The sequence below is a fragment of the Sus scrofa genome, chromosome 10 (genome assembly GCF_000003025.6).
Source record: "Sus scrofa isolate TJ Tabasco breed Duroc chromosome 10, Sscrofa11.1, whole genome shotgun sequence".
In the NCBI taxonomy this organism is placed as follows: domain Eukaryota; kingdom Metazoa; phylum Chordata; class Mammalia; order Artiodactyla; family Suidae; genus Sus; species Sus scrofa.
Window position 1 is genome coordinate 13,514,372 of NC_010452.4, and position 26,917 is coordinate 13,541,288.

General features: G+C 38.7%; 1 protein-coding gene across 14 annotated transcripts in view; it reads right to left on the bottom strand.

Moving 5' to 3' along the window:
• ENAH (enabled homolog (Drosophila)) overlaps nt 1–26,917 on the bottom strand; it is a 169,576-nt gene that overhangs the window by 74,600 nt on the left and 68,059 nt on the right. For all 14 annotated transcript variants that reach the window (XM_021064410.1, XM_021064394.1, XM_021064396.1 and 11 more), the window contains exons 2-3: nt 12,962–13,127; nt 1,817–1,994 (exon numbers count right to left, since the gene is read on the bottom strand). In XM_021064410.1, coding sequence (XP_020920069.1) covers nt 1,817–1,994; nt 12,962–13,127 — 344 coding nt within the window. The remainder of the gene's footprint in view (nt 1–1,816; nt 1,995–12,961; nt 13,128–26,917) is intronic.

Below are 26,917 nucleotides of genomic sequence, written 5' to 3' on the forward strand. Positions count from 1 at the left end.
TGAGACTGTGACAGAGAAGAGAATAAAGCTTCAAAATCATGGAAGAATTCAATTTTTCTGCCATACTAAAAATGCTAGTGAGATGATGGGCCATCTTCCCGTTTACCAAAATTTTTATCATGTGGAAATTAAGAGAGAATGTAATTGAGTCTCTCCACATTAAGACTCATTAATTGCAAAAAATCAAGACCAGGAGAAAAAAAACATTCAATGACTAATACTAACATTAACACCTAATTAAAAAAAACACCAGAATCCAATACGGCAAACTATATGACTACCCACTAATTTAACCAATTTTTCAATTGGTTAAAAAAAAATTGATGACAAGATGAACAACAGTCATTTGAGCTACTTTAAATTGGTAACATTTTGTTCTACTATCAGTGGATATTCTTTTAAAGGTTAAAAAATTAAAAAATAATGCTAGATTGTTCCAAACGTAGAGAAGCCAAACATTACTCTTACACATACACTCTCTAAAGCGTGGCCCTTTAATTATTTATTATGTAGTTGATCTGCTTAATATTAAGAACCATAATTCGAGTTGCTTTCTTATGGTAAAACTATGGTAACAGAAAAGCAATTCTACACCTACGGAATGCCGATAAAATACCGATGCCTGAAAGAAGAGTACAATGACTTATGATTTCTACATATAAGACTATATACCTACAAGCAGACTTTTCTATGCTATTTTCTGAACTTATTGACAAACCAAGAGAAGTTCCAGTGATTTATTTTCTCAAAATAGATAAGAGAATTATGTACAAATTTTTATAGTGATATTAATTTCCTCAAAATAAAATCTAATATAAACCACCTATAAGCATAATTAATAAGGTATTTTGAGCAAGATTTCAAAGTGTCTTCTTGCCCTGAAATTCATATCTGAAACAGACTAACTCTTGGGCTTCAGTCCTTCTGAGAACAGGGCAAGGTATACATAAAATTTTAAGTATCTATAAAAGGTTTTGAAATTCTATACCTTCAACAGAATATCAAATTCTAATCTAAACCATTCATCTTAAAAATATATAAATTTTATTTACAGCAGACTTATATCAGTAAGATTGCCACTAAATACACAAAGGCAAGAATAACCATCTTTGTGTTTTATTGTAACATTAATCTTCTGATTATGAAGTCTATCTTCCCAGAGAGAGAAACAACACATTGGTATATTTTTTTCTATTTCTTAAGCCAAAATAAAAACAGAGCTCATTTCTGACATGTATACAGTTTAAATCCTGTGGGTTTTTTTAAATGGAATTATTTCTACACATCTCTCTGACCACCAAGCCGTGGCAGAGGACATGCAATTCATGGCATCTACCACCTGAGGGCACTCCTAAAATCTGTAAAGAACTTGTAGAATGACATTTTTATCAACTAAGAAGGAGACCTAGTCCTCTTTGAAGTTCATGGGCTCATCGGTGGCTTTAAAACTGTTTTAGAAATGTAACGTTTTTCACAAAAAGTAAGATGAGGATAAATATGCATATTCAATCCACTGTATCTATTCTCTGGGCCTCATGTCCCTTTAAGGAAAGTTGAGGTTCTAGATCAGAATAAAGAAACAAAATAACTTCAAATGAGGAGGTTAAAATATTACTAAGTAATAAGCAGTTTTCTAAGAGTACCCTTCTAGAATATATCATCAACAAAGAAAAGTTCACATTTTTTTAAGAAAACAAAAGAAGTTCCAAGCATTACTTTGACTACATCTATGATATAAAAGTTGGTCAGAGAAGATTCACTTTAACATGCACGTGGGCTTCGGGTCAAGAAAACAAGTAACCCATGGACACCCTACCTGCTTCCTGTGAGTTCAACACTTCCAAGGCATGCATCATGGCACTCGCGAAGACATTGGCATCTTCTTTGCTGCCAAAGTTGAGACCGTACACCTGTCTAGCGTCCCGCCATTGGTGGAAGGTCTGTGTAGCTTGATTGTACTTCAACCCTTTAGGAATGGCACAATTTATCACGACCTAGAAGAGAGTAATTCTTTACAAAGTCAAGCTAATAATGGGCAAAATCAACAAAGGCAACAAATCCTGAATGGACATATTCACTCAAACCTGCTCCTGACAGACTGTGGCAAAAAACGTTTCAAACAGGGTAAAATTAGTCTGCAGAAATAGCAGCCTTTGTAACTGGCTATCAGACAGTTACAAAGGTCTGACATTAAAAGATTAAGTGAGTAAAACAAAAGAAAATCTATATCCCTCATTAAATATATTTTAACATGTTTACTGATGTATTATAAATTCAGAAAGTATATAAAACATAAGCATGTATCTCGGAGACTGTTTCCATACCGCCAAAACCCAAATCAAGAATTAGGACACTAACCTGAGAAACCTCCTCATTTTCTCCCCTCCCAAAAGGGTATTAGCCACACTTCTAATATCATTGATCAGTTTTGTAGTCTTGGGGTTTTATATGAATGGATTTACACAATACACATGACAATTTATCTGCCTCTTTCCCTCAAAATTGTTGATGAGAGGCTTCTATGTGTGTTGCACGTAGTTGTGGTTTATTCTTTTTCATTGCTCTATGGCATTCCACTGTATAATGCATGTTTATTTACCCACTTTCCCATTAATGAACAATGGAATTATCTGCAGTTTGGGAATATGAAAAACAATGTTAGGAACATCCTACAAAATGTCTTTGGTACACGTGAGCACGCATTTCTGTTGGGCCAGGAGCGGGACTGTCAGAGCCCTAATACATATGTTTAGTTTTAGTAGAAAACACCAAGTAGCTTTCCCAAGTGGTCCTATCAAGTTTCACTTCCGCAGCAGTTTATCAGAGCTTGCACAGCCACACACAGAGTGCAATATTACAACCAGTACTGTCAGTCTTTATTTCAGCAATTCTGCTGGGTATGAACACAGTATCCTTATGGTTCCAGTTAGCAGTCCCCTGATTACTACTGAGATACAGGGCCTTATCACATTTTAATGGCTATCTAGAGACCTCTTTTATGAATACCTGCTAAAATTAAATATCCTGTCCATTTTTCTAAGTTGTCCATCTTTTTCTTCATAGATCTGTAAGACTCCTCTATATATACTGGCTGATCACATGGTTAGTTATGTGTTACAAAGACCTTCTCCCATTTTGTGGCTCCCCCTTTCACACTCTCTCTCTCTCTCTCTCTCTCTCTTTTTAGGGCCACACCTGCGGCACAGGGAAATTTCCAGGCTAGGGGTCAAATTGGAGCTACAGCTGCCGCCACAGACACAGCAATGCCAGATCCGAGCCACGTCTGTGACCTACACCACAGCTCACAGCAACGACTGAGCAAGGCCAGGGACTGAGTGAGGCCAGGGATCGAACGAACCCCCATCCTCATGGATACCAGGAGGATTTGTTTCCACTGTGCCTCAATGGGAACTCCGCCTTTTCACTCTCTTAATGGTGTCTTTTGATGAACAGAAATTCTTAATAATTACTCAGTCCAATTCACAATCTTTTCCTTTATAATTAATGCTTTTTGTAACCTATTTAAGAAATGTTTCTCAATCCCAAGTCATGAAGACATTAACCGATCTTATTTTAAAGAAATTTTATTGTACTAACTTCCACATTTACCTTTAAAAGTGATTTATGCCTATGGTATGAAACAAGGTTCAAGTGTCCTTTTAATTTCAACATGGCATCCAACCGATCCAGCACTGGCTATTTAACTTGCTGCAGGTTTACCTTTTGCATAAATCAAGTGTCTAAATGGCTCTCTACTGTTTTACTGGTCCATATGCCCATCTTTGAGCAACATCACAGTGTCTTATTATTGTAGTTTACCATAGGTCCTGAGAGCCACTAGAGTATATTCTCCTACTTGGCTGTTCCTCAATATTGCTTTGCATGCAGCTGTAATTTTATATTGATTATCAATTTTCTGTTATTTATCCAATCTGCCACTCTCTGCTTTTAATTAGTGATCAGTCCATTTACATTTGATGTAAATTTTATATAAATCTGGGTCTAAACCTTATTTTAGAGTTGTTTAGCACTGTCCCCTCTATTAGTTTGGTAGTTATACATGCTTTCACTGCTGATTTAGCGGTTACCCTAGAGATTACAACAGGCATCTCAAACTTAGCAAAGACAAATAAAAATCAGTATTTTATCTTTACCGCAACAATACAAGGACTTTACAAAACTGTTTTTTCTAATACCCCATTTTCCAAAGCCCATCCCACACATCCTACACTATTTTACTTTCATTTATATTTTAAACCCCATAAAAGATTATCATAAGTCTTATACAGTTGATCATTTAAGATGTACCCAATATTTATACTTTCTATTGCTTTTTCTTTTTTTACTCCTTCTGCCCTCTCCAAGCTTCTGCTGAGACCTTTTTTTTTTTTTTTTTTTGTCTTTTTGCTATTTCTTGGGCCGCTCCCACGGCATATGGAGGTTCCCAGGCTAGGGGTCGAATCGGAGCTGTAGCCACCGGCCTGCGCCAGAGCCACAGCAACACGGGATCCGAGCCGCGTCTGCAACCTACACCACAGCTCACGGCAACGCCGGATCGTTAACCCACTGAGCAAGGGCAGGGACCGAACCCACAACCTCGTGGTTCCTAGTCGGATTCGTTAACCACTGCACCACGACAGGAACTCCTGGGACCATTTCTGATCTTCAAGAACACCCTTGATAATTTCTTTCAAAGCAGATTTCCTGGTGATGAATTATCTCCAATTTTGTTTGTAAGAAAATGTTTCACCTTCATTTTTGATTATTAAATTAGTATGGGACTTCAAGTGGCCATTTATTTTCTTTTTAGTACTTTGAAATCTACTTCCTCCTAGCTTTTTTTTGTTAGTTCTATTGAGAAGTTAGCTGATATTTTAATGTTTCTTTGAAATTTTTTTTAAAGAAAAACCTTTTTCTTGTAACTCTGTCTTTGGTTTCTTTGACTGCACTGAGGGTTGAGATGGAAATGCTGTAAAATTTGGTTGTGATGACTACTGTACACCTATAAATGTAATAAAACTCATTAAAAAAAATTTCACCTTGAGTTTACTTTATGGTGATTTTAAGATGATGGGTTTACATGTGGTTTTCTTTGTATTTATCCCACTTAAGGTTTACAACATTTCTAAGTTGATGTCCTTTCATTCTTTGTGAAATTCTTGTTTATTATTATGTCTTCAATGATTGTTCCTGCCCCACTCTCTCCTCTGGGACTCCAATTACATGCATCTTACACTTTTCTACTGTATTCCTTGTCTCTCTTAACCTTTTTATATATGTCCATATTTGTCTCTCTCAGAACATAACAGCTTCAGACTGAGTATTTCCTTCTGACTTGTATTTCAGTTTACTAATTGTTTTTAGCAGTTTTGAATTTGTTGTAAAGCCAGCACTGAGTTGTTGATAGAAATTCTTTTAATTCCAAAATTTCCATTTGGTTCTTTTTTCAAATTTCCCACTTCTCTACTGAAATGCTCAGTCTTGCCCTTTGTTTTCTTGAATACATAAAGCATAGTTATTTTAAAGTCAACCTCTGATAATTCCATTAGCTGGATTCCCAGTGGGTTGTTCCTCTTATTATCCCTGTTCTCCTCACATGCTCACATGCTGATTATCTGATTCAATGCCAAACACTGTCTCTGGACTATATGGAAATCTTGAGGCCTACAATGATGTTATATTTTTCCAGGAGAGATTTACATTTGTTTCTGGCAAGCAGCTAGGGAAATGAACAATCTCAAATACCTTAATCCCGCCACACCCATGGCACATGGAAGTTCCTGGGCCAGAGTTAAAACTGAGTCACAGCTGCAACCTATGCCACTGCTGCAACACCAGGTCCTTAACCCACGATGCCACAGCAAGAACACAAGCTGTTTTTTCTGGAAGCACCCGCAGCACATGGAAGTTCCCAGGCCAGGGACTGAACCTGTGCCACAGCAGCAACACAAGCCACTGCAACGACAACACTGGATCCTTAATGTACTGTGCCACAAGGGAACTTCTGAGGCTAGTCTATTTCTGAGTCAAATTTCCTCCCCAGGGGATGGGGATTCTAGGCCCAAATCATGGCCTGGTGGATTACCAAGACAACCTTCCCCTCGTTAGGAGGCCCTAATTTCTAATTTTTGTTCTACTAGTCCCACGAGTCTGCCAAAAGCTCTGTTGAGTGTGTGCCTCCAGATAAACAAAAGTCCAAAGCTGGGCTTATTTCTCTGGTTCCTTCTTCTTTTAGGCCATGGACTCATTAATTCTTCACAGTCATATAAGCTCTCCAAATACTTATTCTGCCCAATTGTTTTAGTTCACAGAGAGAGGCTCTACTTATTTTATTTTTTAATTGACATATAGCTGATTTACAGTATTGTGTTAGTTTCAGGTATAAAACAAAGTGATTCAGTTATACAAATATATTTATCTCTAAATTATCTTTTCAATTCTTTTCCATTACAATTCATTACAAGACATTGAATATAGTTCCCTGTGCTATCCAGAGAGTCCTTCTTGTTTTTCTCTTTAACATAAGGTCCTATGCATCTACCAATTCCGTACTCCCAATTTATCCCCCTCCTCCTTGGGTAACCGTAAGTGTTTTCTACTTCTCAGTGTGTTTCTGTTTTGCAAAAAACTTCATTTGTACTATTTTTTAGATGCCACGTATAAGTGATATCATATAATACTTGTCTTTGTCTGGCTTACTTCACTGAGTATGATAATCCCTAGGTTACCCTTGTTGCTGCAAATGGCATTATTTCATTATTTTCTGTGGGTAGTATTCCACATCTTGCTTCTCCATTTATCTGCTGATGGATGCTTACACCGTCTCCAAGTTTTGATTAGTGTAAATAGTGAGAGGCTTTATCTAAATTACTTCATCCACCAAGACTGAAACTTGACATTATTTTTAAAATACGACAACCACTTAATGACATTATGCTAAATGAAATGAGCCAGACATAAAAGGACAAATGTTATATGTTTCCAATTAATTGAGATATCTAGAGTAGTAAAATTCATTTAAAAAAAAATATAGGAAGGAGACTGCCAGGGCCTAAGGGAAAGAGCAGTGAGAAATTATTTTGTAATGGGTTCAGAGTTTCAGTTTGGGATGATGGAAAAGTTCTGGAGATGAGCAGTAGTGAGGGTTGCAGAATAATGTGAATGTATTTAGTTATCACTGAACCGTCTACTAAAATGGTTAAAATGATAAATGCTGTTATTTTACTACAATTAAAAAGATATGATCACCTCTTACCCTATGATTTTCATACACATACGGGGGTGAGAAGTCACACATCCTTAGCTACTAGAAACCCAAAGCTACTAGAACTTAACATTACCAGATAATTAGAAACCTCATTTTAAGGTAAATCATATATCCTTGCTTGGCAAACATTTTAAAAGGGCAAATAAAAAAGATAGCTGTGCTCATTTTTTCAGTTGTTCAGTAACAGAACATTAGAAAAACTTGAGGAAAATATTACTAGAATCAAAATTGTTATTTACATCATTGTTTCACTTTCTAATATGGAAACTTTAGAATTTGAACAAATTGTTTCATTTCTAACTTTCAAGGATGGACAATGCTGTAAATAATCTCAAAAAGCCTTAAAAGGGGAAAGTATATATTTTCATTTAATAACGACCATTTATTGGATGTTCACGAAGGATGTTACCAGGCTCGAACTTCTTCATAATTCTATTACCTCAGACCCAATGAGCCTGAGTCTAGATTAGTGGTGATTTCCATATTACATACATTCATCCATTTTTAGCCTGATCACAACAGACTAAAACCATGCAGTAAACTTCTATATGTCCTTCTGACTTCGCTCAACAGCTTTTATCTTGTCTATCAAGTCCACCACAACCCTTTTCCCCATCTTCTCAACAAACTTGACCAAATATTCTTTTATGCACTTGCTGTGCTATGATTTATCATAAATGAAAAAACTTACTGAGCTTCTTATATGCTTCATGTCCCCATTCTGTACTATATTGTTCTTTCAAAGTCAGGAACGTATTATCTATATAAAACCTAAGTACTGTGCCTAGAACTTAGTAACCAATTAGTATTAAGGCAGAAAATAGTAACTTTTATGTGTATTATTTGTACATATTCAATTTTACAAATAAATGGTAATTTTTTTAAATGGCATTTACTACAGAAAGTTTAGATGATGTTCAGAGTTCCCGTTGTGGCTCAGTGGTTAAAGAATCCAACTAAGAACCACAGTCACGGACTCGGCTCCAATTCTGCGTTGCTGTGGCTCTGGTGTAGGTCAGTGGCTACAGTTCCAATTAGACCCCTAACCTGGGAACCTCCATATGCCTCGGGTGCAGCCCTAGAAAAGGGAAAGAAAGAAAGAAAGGGGCGGGGGGAGGAAGTTAGTTAGTTTAGACGATGTTTAATAAATTACAATAATGTGTTTCTACTTACAACAGACTGATAACCGTTAAGAAATGTAAGAGGAGGGAGTACTGGAGCGTCGTCAAACTGACACATAAAACCCATGTCACACAGCATGTATATGTGAAAACCAAACCAAAACAAAAAAAGAAATGTAACAAGGGGAGTTCCCATTGTGGCTCAGCAGGTTAAGAACCCAACGCAGTCTCTTTGAGGATGTGGGTTTGATTCCTGGCCTCACTCAGTGGGTAAAGGATCCACTGTTACTGTAAGTTGCGACATAGGATGCAGATGTGGTTAGATCTGGTGTTGGGTTGGCTGTGGCATAGGCCTCAGTTGCAGCCTCGATTTAACCTCTAGCCTGGGAACTTCCATATGCTGCAGGTGTGGCCATAAAAAAATCTTCAAATAAATAAAAAGAAATGTAACAAGGTACTCTGGAATGAAAGTAAACCACTTACTTCATTATCATTTGTGTTACTGTCAGCAGTTTATAAAATAATATTTTCAAATTGTTTATTGCTAGTTATAAGAAAATGCTACTAATTTTTATATACTGATCTTTTTTTTTTTTGCTTTTTGCTTTTTAGGGTTGCACCCACGGCACATGGAGGTTCTCAGGCTAGGATTCAAATCAGAGCTGCAGCTGCTGACCTATGCCACAGCCACAGCAAGGCCAGATCCAAGCTGCATCTGCGAGCTACACCACAGCTCACGGCAACACTGGATCCTTAACTCACAGAGCGAGGCCAGGGACTGAACCCGCATCCTGATGGATACTGGTCCGATTTGTCTCCACTGCACCACAACAGGAACACCCATATACTGATCTTATTTCTAACAATCTTGCTGAATAATCTTCTTAGTTCTAATATTTTATCTGCAGATATTCTTGGGACTTCTTTTACATAGACAATGATGTCAGTGAATAAGGTCAGCTCTGTCTCTTCCTTTTCAGTCCCTAGAGCTTCTATCTCGTCGCCTTCATACTGTGGGCTTTCCTCCTCTGCCACGCTAAATGAGACTGACTGAAGCTGAAATCCTCAATTTACTACTGAGTTTAAGAGGAATCCTCCCAACACTGTAGTATCCTATGTTTGCTATATGTTTATATTATTCATCTTCACAAGCTTAAGGAAACTTATTTTTATGCCAAATATGCTGAGAATTAGGATGTATGGATTTTAATTTTATCAATGTTTTTCCTGAGTCTTGTTTCTTGTAGATTTTCCAGTAAATTACATTAACAGGTTATCTCATGTTAACCCTTACACAACTGAGATAAAGAAAGCTAAACCTTATTTGCCCCCATATACACGCTGCTAATATTTTACTGAGGACTTTTATATCTATATCATTTATAACTGAACCATGCTTTTAATTTTCCTCTCTCAAATGTTCTCCTAGGCTTTATATATCAACATTACACTGGTCTCACAAAACACTCCTCTTTAGAACAATCTGCACAAAGTAGTAACTTGAAGGTTTTAAATTGTTTATAAATGCTCTGGACTCCCTCATTTTTTTAATTTTGGGGGTAGATTATTAACTACTGATATATTTTATGATTGAAATATATTACATATTTACACCTTTCTGTCAGTTTTGGAAAACTGTATTTTTCTACAAAATGGCCCATTTATTGGTATAAAGCTATTCATAATATTGTCATATATTTCTTTACTATTAACTATAGTGATATCTCTTCCAATCCTAGTATTGTCTAATTGTAACTTTTTTGTATGGTTCTGCCAATTTTTCTATTGAGTGAAGCAGCATGTGTTAATATTTTCTATTTATTTTTATATAATTAATTTTCTATTTATTTTTAATTAATTTTTTTCTCTTATTTTTCATATTTCCTTCTGCTTTCTTTGGCTTTGCTTATGATATGCCATTAAGATTTGTCCATCTACCTAGGGGATATTATGTTAAGTAAATTAAGTCATACAAAGAAAGGCGAATATTCTATTATTTCACTTATATGCAGAATCTAAAAAATAAAGTAAATCAATAAACATAATAAAACAGAAACAGATTCATAGCTACAGAAAACAAGCAGGTTGGGGAGGTTGTGGAATCTGTCCATCTAAGGATAGCTCAGACGTCCCACAGGTTTCTCTTGTCACTCAGGCCAAGGTTTTTTTGTTTTTATTTTTAATATTTTCTAATCTTCATAATGATTTTATCTTAGTGTCACAAATTATTTAGAAGTATGTTTTAAATTTTCCAACATTTTAAGAAACTTTCCATTTGTCAAAAGTGCAAGTCACAGGATAGTTTACTTCTCTCATGAATAAAAACTTGAGGGTTTCATATGGAAATTTCCTGACTTACTCAGACTTCTAACTGTTTTCAATTCAGGTATACTGACATACATCCACTTCAAGTGTATAAAATAATGATTTGATCCAATTATTTTTAAATATTCATTTTCTTTTTTGCCAACATTTAAATACTTTTAGGTTTGTTCATCAGTATATTAAATGACCAACTTACCAAATTTACCAAAAATTTATTTTACAGCTATTAGTTTGGAATGTTGTTTTAAAAACGTTCAATAATTTCCACAAAGTTCTGGTTGTCTGGTTTTCATCTTCTCTCTAAAGCAGCATCTCAGGGAGTATTCCATTTATCTCTGGCCTAAGTCACTGCTCGGACACTTTGCTGGAGGAAAGTTAAAGACGAGAGCAGTACTCAGGACAACCTGGGTGCCAGCCTGGCAGGGGAGTTCCTGCTGCAGAGACTGGGTGGAGCAATAGTGCAGGTAGCAAAGGGAGTGGGGCTAGGGAGGAGAAAGAACAGGAATCGACTAGGAACCATGAAGTTTCGGGTTCCATCCCCGGCCTCGCTCAGTGGGTTATGGATCTGGCATTGCTGTGAGCTGGGGTGAAGGTCACAGATGCAACTCGGATACTGCATTGCTATGGCTCTGGCACAGGCCTGCGGCTACAGCTCCGACTCAACTCCTAGCCTGGGAACCTCCAGATGCCAAGGGTGGGGCCCTAGAAAAGAAAAAAGGGAAAAAAAAAAAGACCAGTGTAGGGGGTGGAACACAGGGAGAGAAGAAGGGAACCAGAAAGAGCAGGCTGGCTGGGACCCGGACCATTCGCATTAAATAGCTACACTCGCTAAATTCAGTGAACTGCTCTTTCTGCAAACAGATTCAGGTCTCTGGAAAGTTCTCTCCAGGGGAACAATGCATGTGTTTTTGCCATGTGCCCTAGGAGTTCAGTGGCCTGCATTCCGCTCAGACAGAAACAAACTCCTTTGCCTACCTGTGCTGATGAGGAAGATTTTTCTTAGTTCTCCCTTTGCGGTGTGCAGCCCCGTGAAGAGGTTCAGCTTTAGGCAGACCCCAGTTTCAAAGCCCCGCCTCTCACAAGCCACAACCCTACCTGCACATAGAGCAAATCTAAGTCCCTGGATATTAGCAGTTCCTAAGTTCTTTCCCAAAACACAGGGCTGCTGCAGCGTCTCGTTACACACCATACATGTCGGACCCACCTTTCTTTAGTCAGAGCTCAGCTGGAAATGTGGTACAGTTTTCCTGCATATGCTTAACAACGCTTGATTTCATCATCTTGCCAGAACCGAAAGTATCCTGTAAATCTGATCTTTATGAAAGTCCTCACTGCTGTCAGTATACAGGTATGGCTAGCAAGACCCTACCTACATTCCCCTCTATCTACTGCTCCTGATCTCGTAAGGCCCAAAAAATCAAGTCATCAGATAATCCAGTCACCCTTCTAAGAAATCAGAGCAGGGATTTAGTAAAAGCTTAGTTATCCTGCCATGAATTACAAAAGCCTAACTATTCCAGAAACCTTAATATCTACAATTTTTCTACCATATATGAATTTAACAATATTTCCTGAAACTACTTATATTTTGAACTCTCTCCTCTAGTCCCATACCCCGTTATTGCGGGTAGGAAATTAATTCCTTAAACACAACCTGCTACTTAATGTGATATTTCACATTTTAGTTTGTCTTATATTTACTTTAGGCTCCAAAACCTAGGTAGTTTTAAGGCCAGAGGATCTAATGAATATTCATAATCGAAAACCTCAGATTTATATTCTTGAGTGATTAGTTTTGTTTTGTTTTGTCTTTTTGCCTTTTTCTAGGGCCACTTCTGCGGCATATGGAGGTTCCCAGGCTAGGGGTCGAATCGGAGCTGTAGCCACCGGCCTCCTCCAGAGCCATAGCAACGTGGGATCCGAGCCGTGTCTGCAACCTACACCACAGCTCACGGCAACGCCAGATCCTTAACCCACTGAGCAAGGCCAGGGATCGAACCCACAACCTCAGAGTTCTTAGTCGGATTCGTTAACCACTGTGCCACGATGGGAACTCTGAATGATTAGTTCTAAATCCTCATCTAAAGATAGGCTTTATATAAAGCAGAAAGGGTGGGAAGGCAAACCTACATTCAGTTTTCCCCATAAGGATTATTTTGACTACAGTTTTAAAGCACCACTTTATATTACTGAATATGTCAAGTCCTTGTAAAATCCTACATGACTTTAAGAATGAACAGACCCTTACCTGATGGTCCTGAATCTTCCTGCCCACCACTCTGAATGTGTTGTTGCCTGTATGATGATATATGTGAACTCTGCTGAACCCAGTTGAGCCACCAGCTGGCACCCACTTTTTATTGGCATCATCGTAAACCATCACAGCAGCTCTTGCCTGACAGATACTCTGTTCACTAGGGAGAAGAAAAAAAAAGCAAACTTAATATATTTAAAATATGCGAAGTTTCCCACATAGCCTTGAAAACAGAGTTAGGTGACCTAGCAGTCGGTCAACAATGAGTGCTTTACTGGGTGCTAGAAACAGCAGTGAACAAAATAGATGCTTCCTGCCCTTCCGGGTGGAGTCTAATGTGGAAGACAGACAAAAGAAAAGGAAGTGCAAAGAGGGACCAGGAGGAGGAGTTTGGGATCCACAAAGAGCGCTTCGACAAGTGACATGACAAGTGACATACGTAAGCTGTCTTCTAAATCTGAGTACCAAATACATTAAACTAGTATAACAAGAATAAATTCATCATTTAACTCTGTGTGTGTAGACTTATTTTATAATATTGGTGAATTCTTTGTGATCAATCACCCCTCTTTACTGGCAAAATTACTTTTATCATCGGGCTTTGCTTTCCAGGTCTATGTAACAAATCCTGCTCAGCCCTATCGGCCCCTTGAGATACTCAGTGGACACTAACTGCATTAATGGCACCAGGAACTGAGTCCCTGACTCCACTCAGGCAAGATAACATCCTATATCTCAAATTTCTTCACTTACAATGAGGAAGTAAAATGAGATGATGTCTACGGATCCTCCTAGATTTTAAATTCTAACCTTCACAGCAGTGCCTCGTCTGCCCGCTGGCATCTCTCACAAGTGTCCTTATCTTAATAAATCTATTTCTTGCTTATCAAAAAAAACAAAATTCTAACCTTCACAAAAAAACAGTAAAGAAAAACAGACCTACTCCATGATAGAATCTTTAAATGTCAGCTTCATCTCAATTATTTATCACCAAGTAAGCCTGAGATAAATGAATAAATAAAATGCAGAGATGATCTTAATTCCGCACTAGTTTCATCTTCCAAATATTCCAAAACGCTAGCAGGCAAAAAAGACTGATTGGAATTTTATTTTATACCGTATTTTATTTTTTAAAAAAATCAAACACCAAAACTGAACATAGACGCAAATAGGTATATTAACTCCATTGGGTCAAATGACTCAATCGCCACATAGAAAACTCAGCTCATGCTTGTATCTCATGCTCAAGGAGCTGTTAATGGAAATGCTAAGTAAATCCTCAAATCCCATCTTTGATGAAAGCATTCCTCATTCCACCAGTTTTAGCATCAAAGATTTTAAACAGTAGATCCTGTGGGTTCTTCTCCAATATACTCAAACAAAAAGTCACTTTCATGCCCTCCCTTCTTACCCACGCTCCTGGCCCATTTCTCAACAATGTATGTATGTGTTTTACAGGACTTGCCGTCACTTAAACACAGAGGATCCTGGGAAACCTAAAGAGGTCACAGTACTAAGCACAAAACCCACTTGGAATGGTTATAATTGTTTATCATTTTCCATTAGCTAAATCTAACAAAAACCAACTTGTAACTATACCTTTGTGGCACCAAAGTAAACCCAGTGTCTAAATTTACTGTCTAAATTTTTATGCTGCACTGAATTGGGGGGGGGGGGGAATAGACCTGGAAATAAAAACAAGCCAATGACTAAAGCTTGAATTAGTCTTAAAAGCTCAATTAAAAAAGTCTTTGTCAGCAACTGGAATCTCTTCATCACTCACAACAGAAATACTTGTTAAGTGACTGCATTTACATAACCTTATAGGAAGATTAAACGAAACAAGCTAAGACAAAGTACTTCTTACAGCATACAATCTAAGAAACAAATTTACCAACCAACTGTAAATAACAAGTCAATAAACAAATCTGCAAATCAATACAGAACAATATTTTCCAGTTTTCAAAAATTAATACTTTTGGACATATATGATGTTTACCAAGGTTCAATAAATAATGTCTTCTGGAGTTCCCACTGTGGCTCCTTGGTAATGAACCCTATTAGCATCCATAAGGACAGAGGTTTGATCCCTGGCTCCACTCAGTGGGTTAAGGACCTGGCGTTGCCATGAGTTTAGGTGTAGGTCACAGACGTGGCTCAGATCCCGCACTGCTGTGGCTGTGGTGTAGGCCGACAGCTGCAGCTCTGATTCAACCCCTAGCCTGGGAACTCCCATATGCCATGGGTGCAGCCCTAAAAAGAAAAAAAAAAAAAAAAAAAAGAAAGAAAGAATGTGTCTTCGAGAAATTCTAGTGGGGAGTTCCCATCACGGCTCAGTGGTTAATGAACCCAACTAGTATCCATGAGGATGCGGGTTCGATCCCTGGCCTCACTCAGTGGGTTAAAGATCTGATGTTGCCATGAGCTGTGGTGTGGGTTGCAGGTGCAGCTCAGATCCAGTATTGCTGTGGCTGTGGCTGTGGCATAGGCCGGCAACCACAGCTCCTATTCAAACCCTAATCTGGGACCCTCCATATGCCATGGCCTTAGACAAAAAAAAAAAAAAAAAATAAGTTCTAGTGGGATTGTAGAAGCTAAAGCAATAGTTAAACCCCTATTTTGTAAATTAGGTCATTCCATCTCTCAAAAAAAAAGTTAAGAAATCTAAAACCAGGAGAGTTATATATAATGTCCCAACTTTTTTCCTCCACCTTTCCTTTCCCCATTGCTACAGAGTGGGCTGCGAAAGACATGCCAAATACTGAAGCACGCAGTCAACTAAAGAGCTTTGACTTGTGCTTAATTAATCAAGGCACATACACAAACCACTTAGCAATCAAATGTCTGGTGATTTCAACTTCCTTGGGGAAATTATAACCATAGAAACAAAGACATCGCTAAATGAATGTATCAAAATAGCCAAGAAAGGACAAAATTGCAAAAATTAGTTGATCAGTCTTCTAATGACACTGAAAAGAAATGTTCAAAATGAGATGTTAGGGATACAAATCCAACTCTAAACAAAGCCAAGAAGCACCTAGAGAAGCTAAGATTAAAGGAAGAAAAAAAAAAAAAGAGTAAGAGTTGGATAAGAGTTGAAATGTTATTAGGGATGTAATCGTAGCCACACAGGTTATATGGCAAACTGTGAAGATACAAGTGAAGCCCCAAATAACTTCCAGTTCTAGAAAACATCAGGCACCTGGAAAAGCCACATCAAGGTCCAGCCAGGAAGGGACGGCACCGCCTCCTGGGATGCTTAGTGATCTAGTCGGGTCTGGCCATTCCTTTCCACACACCTAGAACTTCTCACTAAAGACACACACATCCTGGAGTTATTAAAAAATACTTGGTCTTTGTCCTGGTTCCTGGAATAGAACTCCTAAAACTCCTGGCATCTCCTGAGCACTAAGAGTGTCTTTGGTAGCTAGTGAGATGACCAGGCTTCCAGACGGGGGCTAGGAGCCAGAAAGGCCAAACCACTGATCAGAGGGTAGGTATTTTCAGTCCCACCCCTTTGCCACCTCTAGAGAGACTGTTCTCACTCACCAATAGCCAAGGACTTAATCAATCATGCCTACACAATGAGCTCTCCATAAAAACACCCCAACAAGCTGAGGTGCTGGTTGGGCGGCAAGTCTGGAGAGGGTATGGAACTCTCCATCTCTTCCGTCTGGCTGCTCCTGAGTTGCATCCTTTATGATAAACCAGTAATGGTGAGTAAAGTACCTTCCTGAGCTCTGGGAATCACTCTAACAAATGATCGAGCCTGAAGGGGAGGCATGGGAACCCCTGAATTGGTAGCTAGGTGGGCCTAAGTGTGGGTAATCTCAGTACACCACTGGCAGTGCCAACTAAAAATTGTCATTTGCCATCTGGCTCTACAAGAATGAAGCCACTAGTCACTGCAGTGGCTGAGCTTCAACACCCCTGAAAGGAGTTCAGGGCAGAGATCAAGAGTGAGGCACTCTGTGGTCTGGGACAAACTAGCAGAACCAGCCTTCAGATAGTTAGATATTTTCAAGGCTTCATGAGCCCAATTTCCTGCATCTTCTCCTATCTAGAAAACCACTACAATCACGAATGGAGATATCTGCTCCTCATGACTAGCAGCACTCTTGGGTCAACATCTGTGCCTGAATGCTCGTAACCCCATTCACCCGAATCACGTTATACCGACCCTCCCCCAGCCTCTTCGGAGCAGAGCTATCCAAGAGGCCTTCTCCCAGGGCTACGGTCCTCATCTGGCCCCAAATAAAACTTAACTCACTATTTTCGCTGTGAATTTTTTTCTTTTTTTTTTAGCTGACAGCAGCTGTTGTCTAAAGTGGGGGCAATCTTGCGGCACTGAGCCCTCAACCTATGGTGTCTGTACTAATTCTAGATAACTGGCGTGTGAATTCAGCTGAATTGCTGGACATCCAGCTGGTATCCAAAACAAAGAGAACTGGTGGTTGATGTGAAAAGAAAACCACTCACGACACCAACTCCAATGACAGCGGGCACAATAAGCCAGGGGTACCCAGTTTTGGATTTCACAAACCCATAAACTTCAAAACCAACTGGCTCAATCAAAATAGAATAGGTACACAAAATGTTGGCCTACTTTCCAGGGAGGACCCCTTCAGGAGGGGGTACCACCATCACTTACTAAAATGAAGACTTCTGGAACTGAAAAACCTCAAAATAAAGACAATGTAATATACTATAAACATTATAACTAGCATTCTATATAATTCTCTATGTTGTCCACTTTTTTTTTTTTCATTTCTCCCTGGTCCAGGGAAATACTTATAAGGCTGCTTTGTATGTATGACTATGTAACTGGTCTGAGTCACAACGCAACTGCCTATACAAGCACTAGAGCAATGATAGGTTCAGCTTAGAGGTTCTCTTTTTATTTATTCGTTTTTACTTTTTGGCCACATCTGTGGCACGTGGAAGTTCCTGGGCCAGGGAATGAACCCAGGCCACAGCAGTGACAATGCCAAATTTTTAACCACTAGGCCACCATGGGCCTCTAGCTTAGAGAGGTTCTTCTGATAAGAATTTTCAGCTTTATCTAGGCGGATTTTTAGATGAGAAAACCAAATGAGTGAATTTCTAAAATGCTAAAATTTCAAAAATTCACATATGTGCAGTTTTCAGGGAAAAGTAACATGGAAGGAAGGCAAGATTTAAGAATCACAGCTACTGAAGAGTCAAAAAGAAAAAAAAAAATCTAATGACAATCTAAATGAGCACAGCAAAAAAGACAGAAATTTTATTACCTTTATACTATTGTTCTGTCCGCATTATAACCACCCACAAAATGAATACCTAGTCAAAGCCTTCAACATTCTGAGTCCGTAAAGGAACAACCCAAAAGATTACATGACTATATTACTAAACCGTAGTTTTGCGAAGATCAGGCACTAAATTAGCCACAAATAAAAATTTCATTTTATGACCAAATGCAATTGGTATATGTAATCGGTTGCATTTCATCTTCCTGATGTTAATTTTTTAAATGAAATTTGGCATTAGAAGGCTAGAGATGGCTGGCCTTAAAAAAAAGTATAGGAGTTCCCATCGTAGCATGGTGGAGACAAATCCGACTAGCAACCACAAGGTTGCGGGTTTGATCCCTGGCCTCACTCAGTGGGTTAAGGATTCAGCATTGCCGTGAGCTGTGGTATACAGGTCGCAGATTCAGCACAGATCTGAAGTTGCTGTGGCTATGGTGTAGGCCGGCAGCTACAGCTCCAATTCGAACCCTAGCCTGGGAACCTCCATATGCCACAGGTACGGCCCTAAAAGGGCCAAAAAAAAAAGTGTAAGAGCCATGACACTACAATCCAATTTTGTGGCTTTGTCAAAATTAATTTCCATATCTAAGTCAATTTTCCTGAACAGGTATATACGTTGGAAGAGAATGCTTGCCCAATTCTATTTTTACAGGTACCTATGAATGAAATGTTTCTTGGTATTTAACAACTAAACTAAGGATCCTTTGGCTATTCTTGTATGTGCTATTTATTGAGGTTGCAATAAAGCCAAGTTTTTGAAAACAGCAACTTCCTTTCAAAATAATCACTGTCAAAGAAAGCATGAATATGCAACGCCTAGGCACATAGCAAAGCACTGTTTAAATACTCGTTCAGTACATAATTTAACAAAATTCTACTCAAGACCTGAATCAAATACCATTCCTTCTATTAAGTCTTTCTGGAGTCCCCAAGCTCCTTCCCCCTTGAGTTCCCGCAGTGTTCATTAATTTTTCCACAAGGAGGGCTCTCTGAGGAGGCAGTATCTGAGCCATAGGGAGGAGCTGGGATTTTTACTCCAAGCGCACTGGGAAGCCACCTGAGGGCTCTTAAGCAGAACATGGCTTACACAAGATGACTCTGGCTACTATTAGAGAAGGAATTCAGGGAGACAGGCAAGGAAATCAAGAAAGCAAGCTTGGAAGACCAGTGAGACATGCACGGCGAGATTTGGCCCAAACTAGAAATAAAGGAGAAGGAAGCATTATAGGACAGAGACATCAAACAGAGGACACAGGATTTGCTAGTACAGGTAAGATGAAAGAGAAATATTATGGGTATCACCCAGCATTTTACTGATTCTCCCAAAGTAGTATGTGACATGCTATAAAGATCGTCACTGTTGTAAGTCATGGTCCCGATGAATTTACTTTCACACACAAATGAACATATCTTCAGCATCTCTGAAAAAGGAGAAGGCCACGGATCTTCAAGTGACAGAGCCTACTCTGCGCGAAGTTATCAAGACCTGTACAGTAACCTCTACTCTGCTACCAACCACTTCGAGAGTTTACCCCTAAGAGAATCAGCACCTTGTCTGTTATGATACCAAGTCATTCTGTGAATCAAGATGTCAGCTATTAGAAGATAAAATATTAAGAAAGAAATTACACAAAAAATTAGGAATTTTAAAGACAGTATTTCCATCTTATTCTCGGATGCCAACTTTTTTTTTTTTTGCTCAAGGCTGCAATTTTATAACATTTCAGGTATTAAAAAAGGCTTAGAGTAAACACAATGTTAGATTTCAATTCCACAAATCTTTTTCAAAGCTACATTCCACGGCTCCTTAAGAGTTACAGAAAGACCATGCATTTAAATCAGGAACAATAAACATGTATTTTTTTTTCCCAATAGGAAAGTAAACAATACATAGCATGTTCTATACTGTGTTAAGCACTAAAGAAGTTACGAATAGAAGGCTTTTTCTCTAAGTTCACCACCCTGGGCTCTAGTCATCCTGAAAACGCAGGGGTCACTCCCTTCCCCCCCTGCCAGGTATTCTGTCACCATGGCCTATCAATTCTACTTCCTAAAAAACTTCTGAATTCATTTGTCCCCTTCGCTCACAATGCTCAAGAGCTTTAATGTGGGCCCTCCCTAATTTCTCATCTGGATTATGTCTAACGTATTTCTGACCACAATTTGACTCCCTCCCTCCCAATGCTTCCAGAGGGAAATTTTTCTAAATCAAATCTCATCCCATGACTGTTGTGCTTAAGATACTCCAAAGACTCGTTTCAGGATAAACGCTGGCTTGGAAGCATGGCACGAGGGACCCACTATGAGCTGGCCTCTTTCTCAACATGTGCACTTTCTTTCAAACACTTACAACTTGTTTGTTACGTGTACAAGACCCCATTCTACTCTGCCGCTGCTAAGGGGGGGCCGTGAATATGCACCACAGCACTAACACTTAGGCCAGGCTTGGCCATACACCCACGCCTTGGCACATGCCTTGTACTTTCCTCCTCCCAAATACCCCTGCCTGATACTGTCCTTAAAATTTAGACAGAAGTGTCACATCCTCTGGAAAGCCTTTCCTCTCCCACTCAAAATAGGGACTCTATATGGGGAAAGAATCTGAAAAAGAACGGATGTGTGAATATGTATAAATGAATCACTTGGTTGTACAGCAGAAATTATCACAACATTGTAAGTTCAACTATACGTCAATAACTTTTTTAAAAATAGGGACTCACGCTCTGTGTTCTCACCATAGATGATGCATATTAATCTTTCCAACATCATATAAAACCCTTGAAGACCTGGCACTGTATCATTTCATTTCTCCTAATTAAGATGCGCTCAACTTGAGAACTATGTCTAGATACTCATGTTGCAACAGAAGAAAGGGTGGGGAAAAAAATGTAATTGTAATGTATACATGTAAGGATAACCTGACCCCCTTGCTGTACAGTGGGAAAAAAAAAAAAAAAAAAAAAGATGCGCTCAAGGAGTGACTTGGAAAGTAGTGTGCAATATTAACTGCAAAAAGTAAAATCTACAAGCTTTGAATAAGAGCCCCAAAACATGCCAGTGAAAGTCCCCTTTTCTGACTTCCAGCGCCCAGATGGATCATCTCGGAGGTCTTCTCCTTTCCATCTATAAAACATACCATTAGCACTAAAAAACTCAGTTTTAAGCTATAAACTACTCTGATCACCCCATACTCTTCTGCTCCCAGCATTTAGGCTGGATACTTAAGTCAGCTAGGTTTGTGACCAAATGAATTCATTCCAACCGTACTTGCAATTACACAATTTAAATATTATATAAATGGGGAGTTCCCATCATGGCTCCATGGCAACAAACCAGACTAGTATCCATGAGAACAAGGGTTTGATCCCTGGCCTCGCTCACTGGGTTAAAGGATCTGGCACTGCCAAGAGCTGTGGTGTAGGTCACAAATGCAGCTCAGACCCTCCATTGCTGTGGCTGTGGTGTAGGCTGGTGGCTACAGCTCCAACTCAACCCCTAGCCTGGGAACTTCCATATGCCCCAAGTGCAGCCCTACAAAAAAAAAGGAGACCAAAAAAATTATATAAATGGATACAATGTGACTATACAGAAATTCTATGAAAATTAAGTTTCTATCAAGATGAGTCACTAAGAAATTGTGAGATACACATAAAAGATGGGGAAACCACACATGCCTAGCAGAATGCTACATTTGGAATTCCCTGTGTATTTCTTAAGTTCTCTCTACTTTAAGAAACCAAAGCTGAAACTTTAAGATCAAACAGAGGCATGCTTTAGGAAAAGAAAAATAACAAAATAACACAAAAAAGGTCACAGAATTAATACATAAGTTATAAAGTAGACTAAAATGTTCAAAGGTATGTGTCATTTTTAAGGATACCAAACTCTTAACTAGGTCAGTCAATGAACCAAAATCCCCAGTACAGACCATATTACATTACAAGGGCTTCTACTACAGGGTACATTTATAAAATACTAACTAGCTTTTCTCCTTTCATATTCCATTCATAAACAGAAAACTTGCTAGGAATGGGGGGTACTGCTTGCTAATAACAATTAGGTGCTGCTGTCATAGCTCACTGATGGAGGGATACAGCAAAAACACTGTGAATGTCACTGAGAAACAGCAGATCCAAATAATGGCAGTGGACACACTTGTTTTCTGCAAGGCAAGAAAATCATTTGGGAGGCAGCAGCTCCAAATACATTGAAAAGCTAAACTCCCCTTGAAGACCATACAGCTATATGCCATTCATCTTTCTGAGAAACATTAAAAGGTTTAAAAAAAAAAAGCAAAAATATCAATGTCACCACTAAACTCTGCATCCCACATCTATATGCGCATGCAAAGTACAAATGTAATCTAACAGCCACAGAACCACAGAAAATGAGCCATATATCTAAAGCAAGATAGCTTGTTTTAGAAAACATGTCAGTGAAATCTGTTGGATTATCCTGCAAGATTAAAAAAAAAAAAAAAAAAAAAATCTCTTAAAAAAATGCTGAGTTCTCCTGTGGCGCAGTAGGGATCCAGCGTTGTCACTGCACTGGCTTGGGTCACGGTCACTGCTGCAGCGCAGGTTCAATCCCTGGCCCAGGAATTTCTACATGGCACAGGCACAACCTCCCAAAATTTTTAAATTTAAAAAAAAAAAAAAAAAAAAAAAGGAGAAATCACTAGGTTAACTAATATGCAGAAAAAGCACCTGAAAGGAGGGGTTTATTAGATGCAGTTATGTATGCTTAGGCCTGAGAGTAATCTTTTAAAAAAATATTTATGGTACCATTTGACTTTAATTATCAATACATCTTAAAAGCATAGAATGCGCAAAATTCTATAAATGTGACTTGGCCAACAAAAAGAGCCTGCCTCTGCCAACAATATAGCTGGAGAGAGAGGAGTAATAAAGAAAATGAAAATTCAACAATTTAGATATTCTCAAAACCATAGGAAAATAGAAGAAAACCTGGATGGAATTTATAAGGGTCTGTGAAGAGAAAAGAAAATGAAATCACATTGAGCAGGAAGTAAAAACAGGATTAAGAAACTTGCGAGGGCCCTGGTGGCCTACAGCAATTAAGGATCTCGCAGTGTCACTGCTGTGGCATGGGTCTGATCCTGGCCCAGGATCTTGTGTGTGTCATGGGCAAGGTCAAAAAAAAAAAGAAGCTGAGAAGACAGAAAATCTTGGAAGGAAACCTGCCTCCTTGTGCAACTGTCTGGGCATGTCCTAAAGGAGCCTTGGCCTGCTGCTGAGAAGCCCGAATAAATTCAACGCTGCCCTCCTCCCCCGCCCCAGCTTTCTGATGATACAGAAGGCTAGTTAACAAAAATAAAGCAAATGATTTATTTATTTTAAACAGTTTAAAACCAACTGTTTCAGGAAACTGCATTCTCCAATTATCCACAGATAAACATTTTCAGAGTCTAGGTTTCAAAGTATTGCTTAATTGCAAGCATAAAAATCACAACAAAATCTATGAGGGAAAGTGTATCAATGGATTACAATCTATACTATCCAGGGAAGATTAACATATCCCCAGTTATAGTCATAAAGAATCCAAATCTCAGAGTTCCCGTCGTTGTGCAGCGGAAACAAATCCAACTAGGAACCATGAGGTTGTGGGTTCGACCCCTGGCCTCGCTCAGGGTTAAGGATCCGGCATCGCCATGAGCTGTGGTGTAGCTCGAACTATAGGCCAGTGGCCATAGCTCCGAATGGACCCCTAGCCTGGGAACCTCCACATGCTACAGGTGTGGCCCTAAAAAGCAAAAAAAAAAAAAGAAAGAATCCAAATCTCTTCACATTAATAAAGGCCTAAAATCTAGAGACAATTAAGTGACATAGGAAGTGAATTACTGAGCCAGTGTTGTGATAATGATAATAATACTAATAATAAACACTAATGGGAGATAATACTTAAGAGTCACACACTGTCCTACGTGCTTTGCCTTTAGTAATTCATTCATTTTTTTCAACAACTTTATTTGGCAAGTGCTTGCTCATATTCCTGTTTTACAGATAGGAAACTGAGACAGAGAAGTGAATTAATTTAATCAAGGCCATACTGTGAGAAGTGAAATGGGATTCAAAGCAGCAAGTCTGCTTCAGAATCTGGACATAGGAGCACTCCACGTGAATAAGAGATTTAGAGTCTGCCTAACTGTCAATTATATTAGTTCAACAAAATTAACTCCTCAGATACTTCTGCACTGTACTTCATGTTATACTAATTTGAAGCTAAGGGAAGGGTTCGTATATTTGTCGAAATTGATGTTCTTATAGGAAAAAATGAGAATTCTGAGGATTTCACTAGGGAAAATTATACTTTACACTATTACAAAAACATATGTAGACTATCACAGATTTATTTTAAAGATAGCAGTAAAAATCATATGCACAGGAGTTCCTGTTGTGGCTGAATGGTAATGAACCCGACTCGTATCCATGATGACTCTGGTTTGCTCCCTGGCGTCGCTCAGTGGGTTAAGGATCTGGTATTTCCGTGAGCTGTGGTGTAGGTTGCAGATGCAGCTCAGATCTGGCATTGCTGTGGCTGTGGTGTAGGCCTGCGGCTATAGCTCCAATTCGACCCCTACCCTAGGAACTTCCATACGCCACAGGTACAGCCCTTTAAAAAAAAAAAAAAAAAGGCCAAAAACCATATGCATAAAATTAATACTTCAGGAAAAGTTTCCTTCAAATTGAATATCAACCTTCTTCAAAGAATTACATGAAGGCAAAATCTGTGGAAAGCAATTTATGCCTCAAACTAGATATGCACACACATGCATGCACACAAATGAAGAATATATAAATACAACATGATTTTTAGAATAAGTCATATGGTAGAACACCACCCACCATTCCATTATTTTTAACCACTCTGACTGTGTTACTATAGGATGGAAGAGTTTAGCATTACAGGGCGTATCTAAACTTTAAAATATACTAGCCAATATGAGGACTACAACTCCCATTTTTCAAAAGAATAGCTAAAATGAAATAATATAAGAAACTAGTTATTTTCATCCAAGTTAGCAAGGAAAAGAATTCACTAGAAAATTAAGATAAAATTTCAACCTAAAACAATAGAAAAAAAAGATCCTTTCAAATAAACAAAAACAAAGAAGTGGGCTGAACATGAATATAGACTGAATGAAGGGGTGACACTATATGGTGTTTACAGATGTCCCCTTACCTAGATTCGGGGGTGAGGGGAAGAATCATGTATTACTAACATATTCACACTAACTGGTGTCTGGCTCATGAAACTGCTGAATCAAAGACCTGGTACAGGATGAAGTGATAATTTAAAAAACAACAGTAATAAGTACAGTATAATCTAGAAAGCTCTATTTTATGGCTGACTTCTGGACCTTAAGGTTGTCGGAAATCTTACCTTTAGGTCAGCAGCTGTCTCTGACTTTCCTAAACTATCTAATTTCAGGAAAGTGTATCTAACACTTGAGTTATACTCTGAATTCCAAAATCATCATAGAAAATGCGGAAGGTCAGCAGAGCCAACAAGACCAGCCACGGTATTTTCTAAAATACCGTAAACATGCCAGCAATTTAAATTACATGTAAGTGCATAAGAGTTAATTATTCTTTTAACCAGTCAGGAAAATAAGACGAAACTTTTATGAAAAGGGTTTTTTCAGAGTTCCCGTCGTGGCTCAGAGGTTAACCAATCCAACTAGGAACCATGAGGATCCAGGTTCGATCCCTGGCCTTGCTCAATGGGTTAAGAATCCGGATACAGCATTGCCGTGAGCTGTGGTGTAGATCGCAGATGCGGCCCAGATCCTGCTTTGGTGTGGCTGTGGTGCAGGCTGGCAGCTGAAGCTCCGATTAGACCCCTAGCCTGGGAACCTCCACATGCCTCAGGTGTGGCCCTAGAAAAGACAAAAAAAAAAAAAAAAAAAAAAAAAAAGGTTTTTTTCTTGCAACTTTTATGAAAACTTGTTATAAGTTCAGTCCTTCACAAAAAGATGTGTAAAAAAGCATTTGTAACTTCGTAAAGTTTAATGAAATAGTTAACTACTTAGGTATTTATCACTGGCATTGTTTAACTAATAGAAACCTCTCTTATCTACTCTAAAACTCTTTTTTACCAAAATTACACTTAGAGCTGGAGTTCCTATTGTGGTTCAGCGGTAACAAACCCAACTAGTATCCATAAGGACACAGGTTCGATACCTGGGCCTTGTGGGTTAAAAGATTCGGCATTGCTGTGGCTGTGGCTGTGGCTGTAGCTCTGATTTGACCCCTAGCCTAGGACTTCCATAGGCTGCAGGTATAACCCTAAAAAGACCAAAAAAAAAAAAAAAAAAAAACACCTTAAAGCTAATTCCTTTCCATGCCCACCTGTGCTAGGCAGCTTCTGAGCTAGCTCCCAAAGCAGGAACTTGAACAGATATTTGTACATCAATATTCATATAGCAGCATTATTCAGCCAAAAGATGAAAACAACCCCAATGTCCATTGACAGATGAATGAATAAACAAAATGTTGAAATATAAAACATTATTCAGACTTAGAAAGGAAAATATCCTGACACTTGCTATAACATGTACGAAGCTTGAAGACATTATGCTCAGTTAACAAGCCAGACACAGGACAAATACTGTATGATTCCACTTCTACAGTGGTCAAAA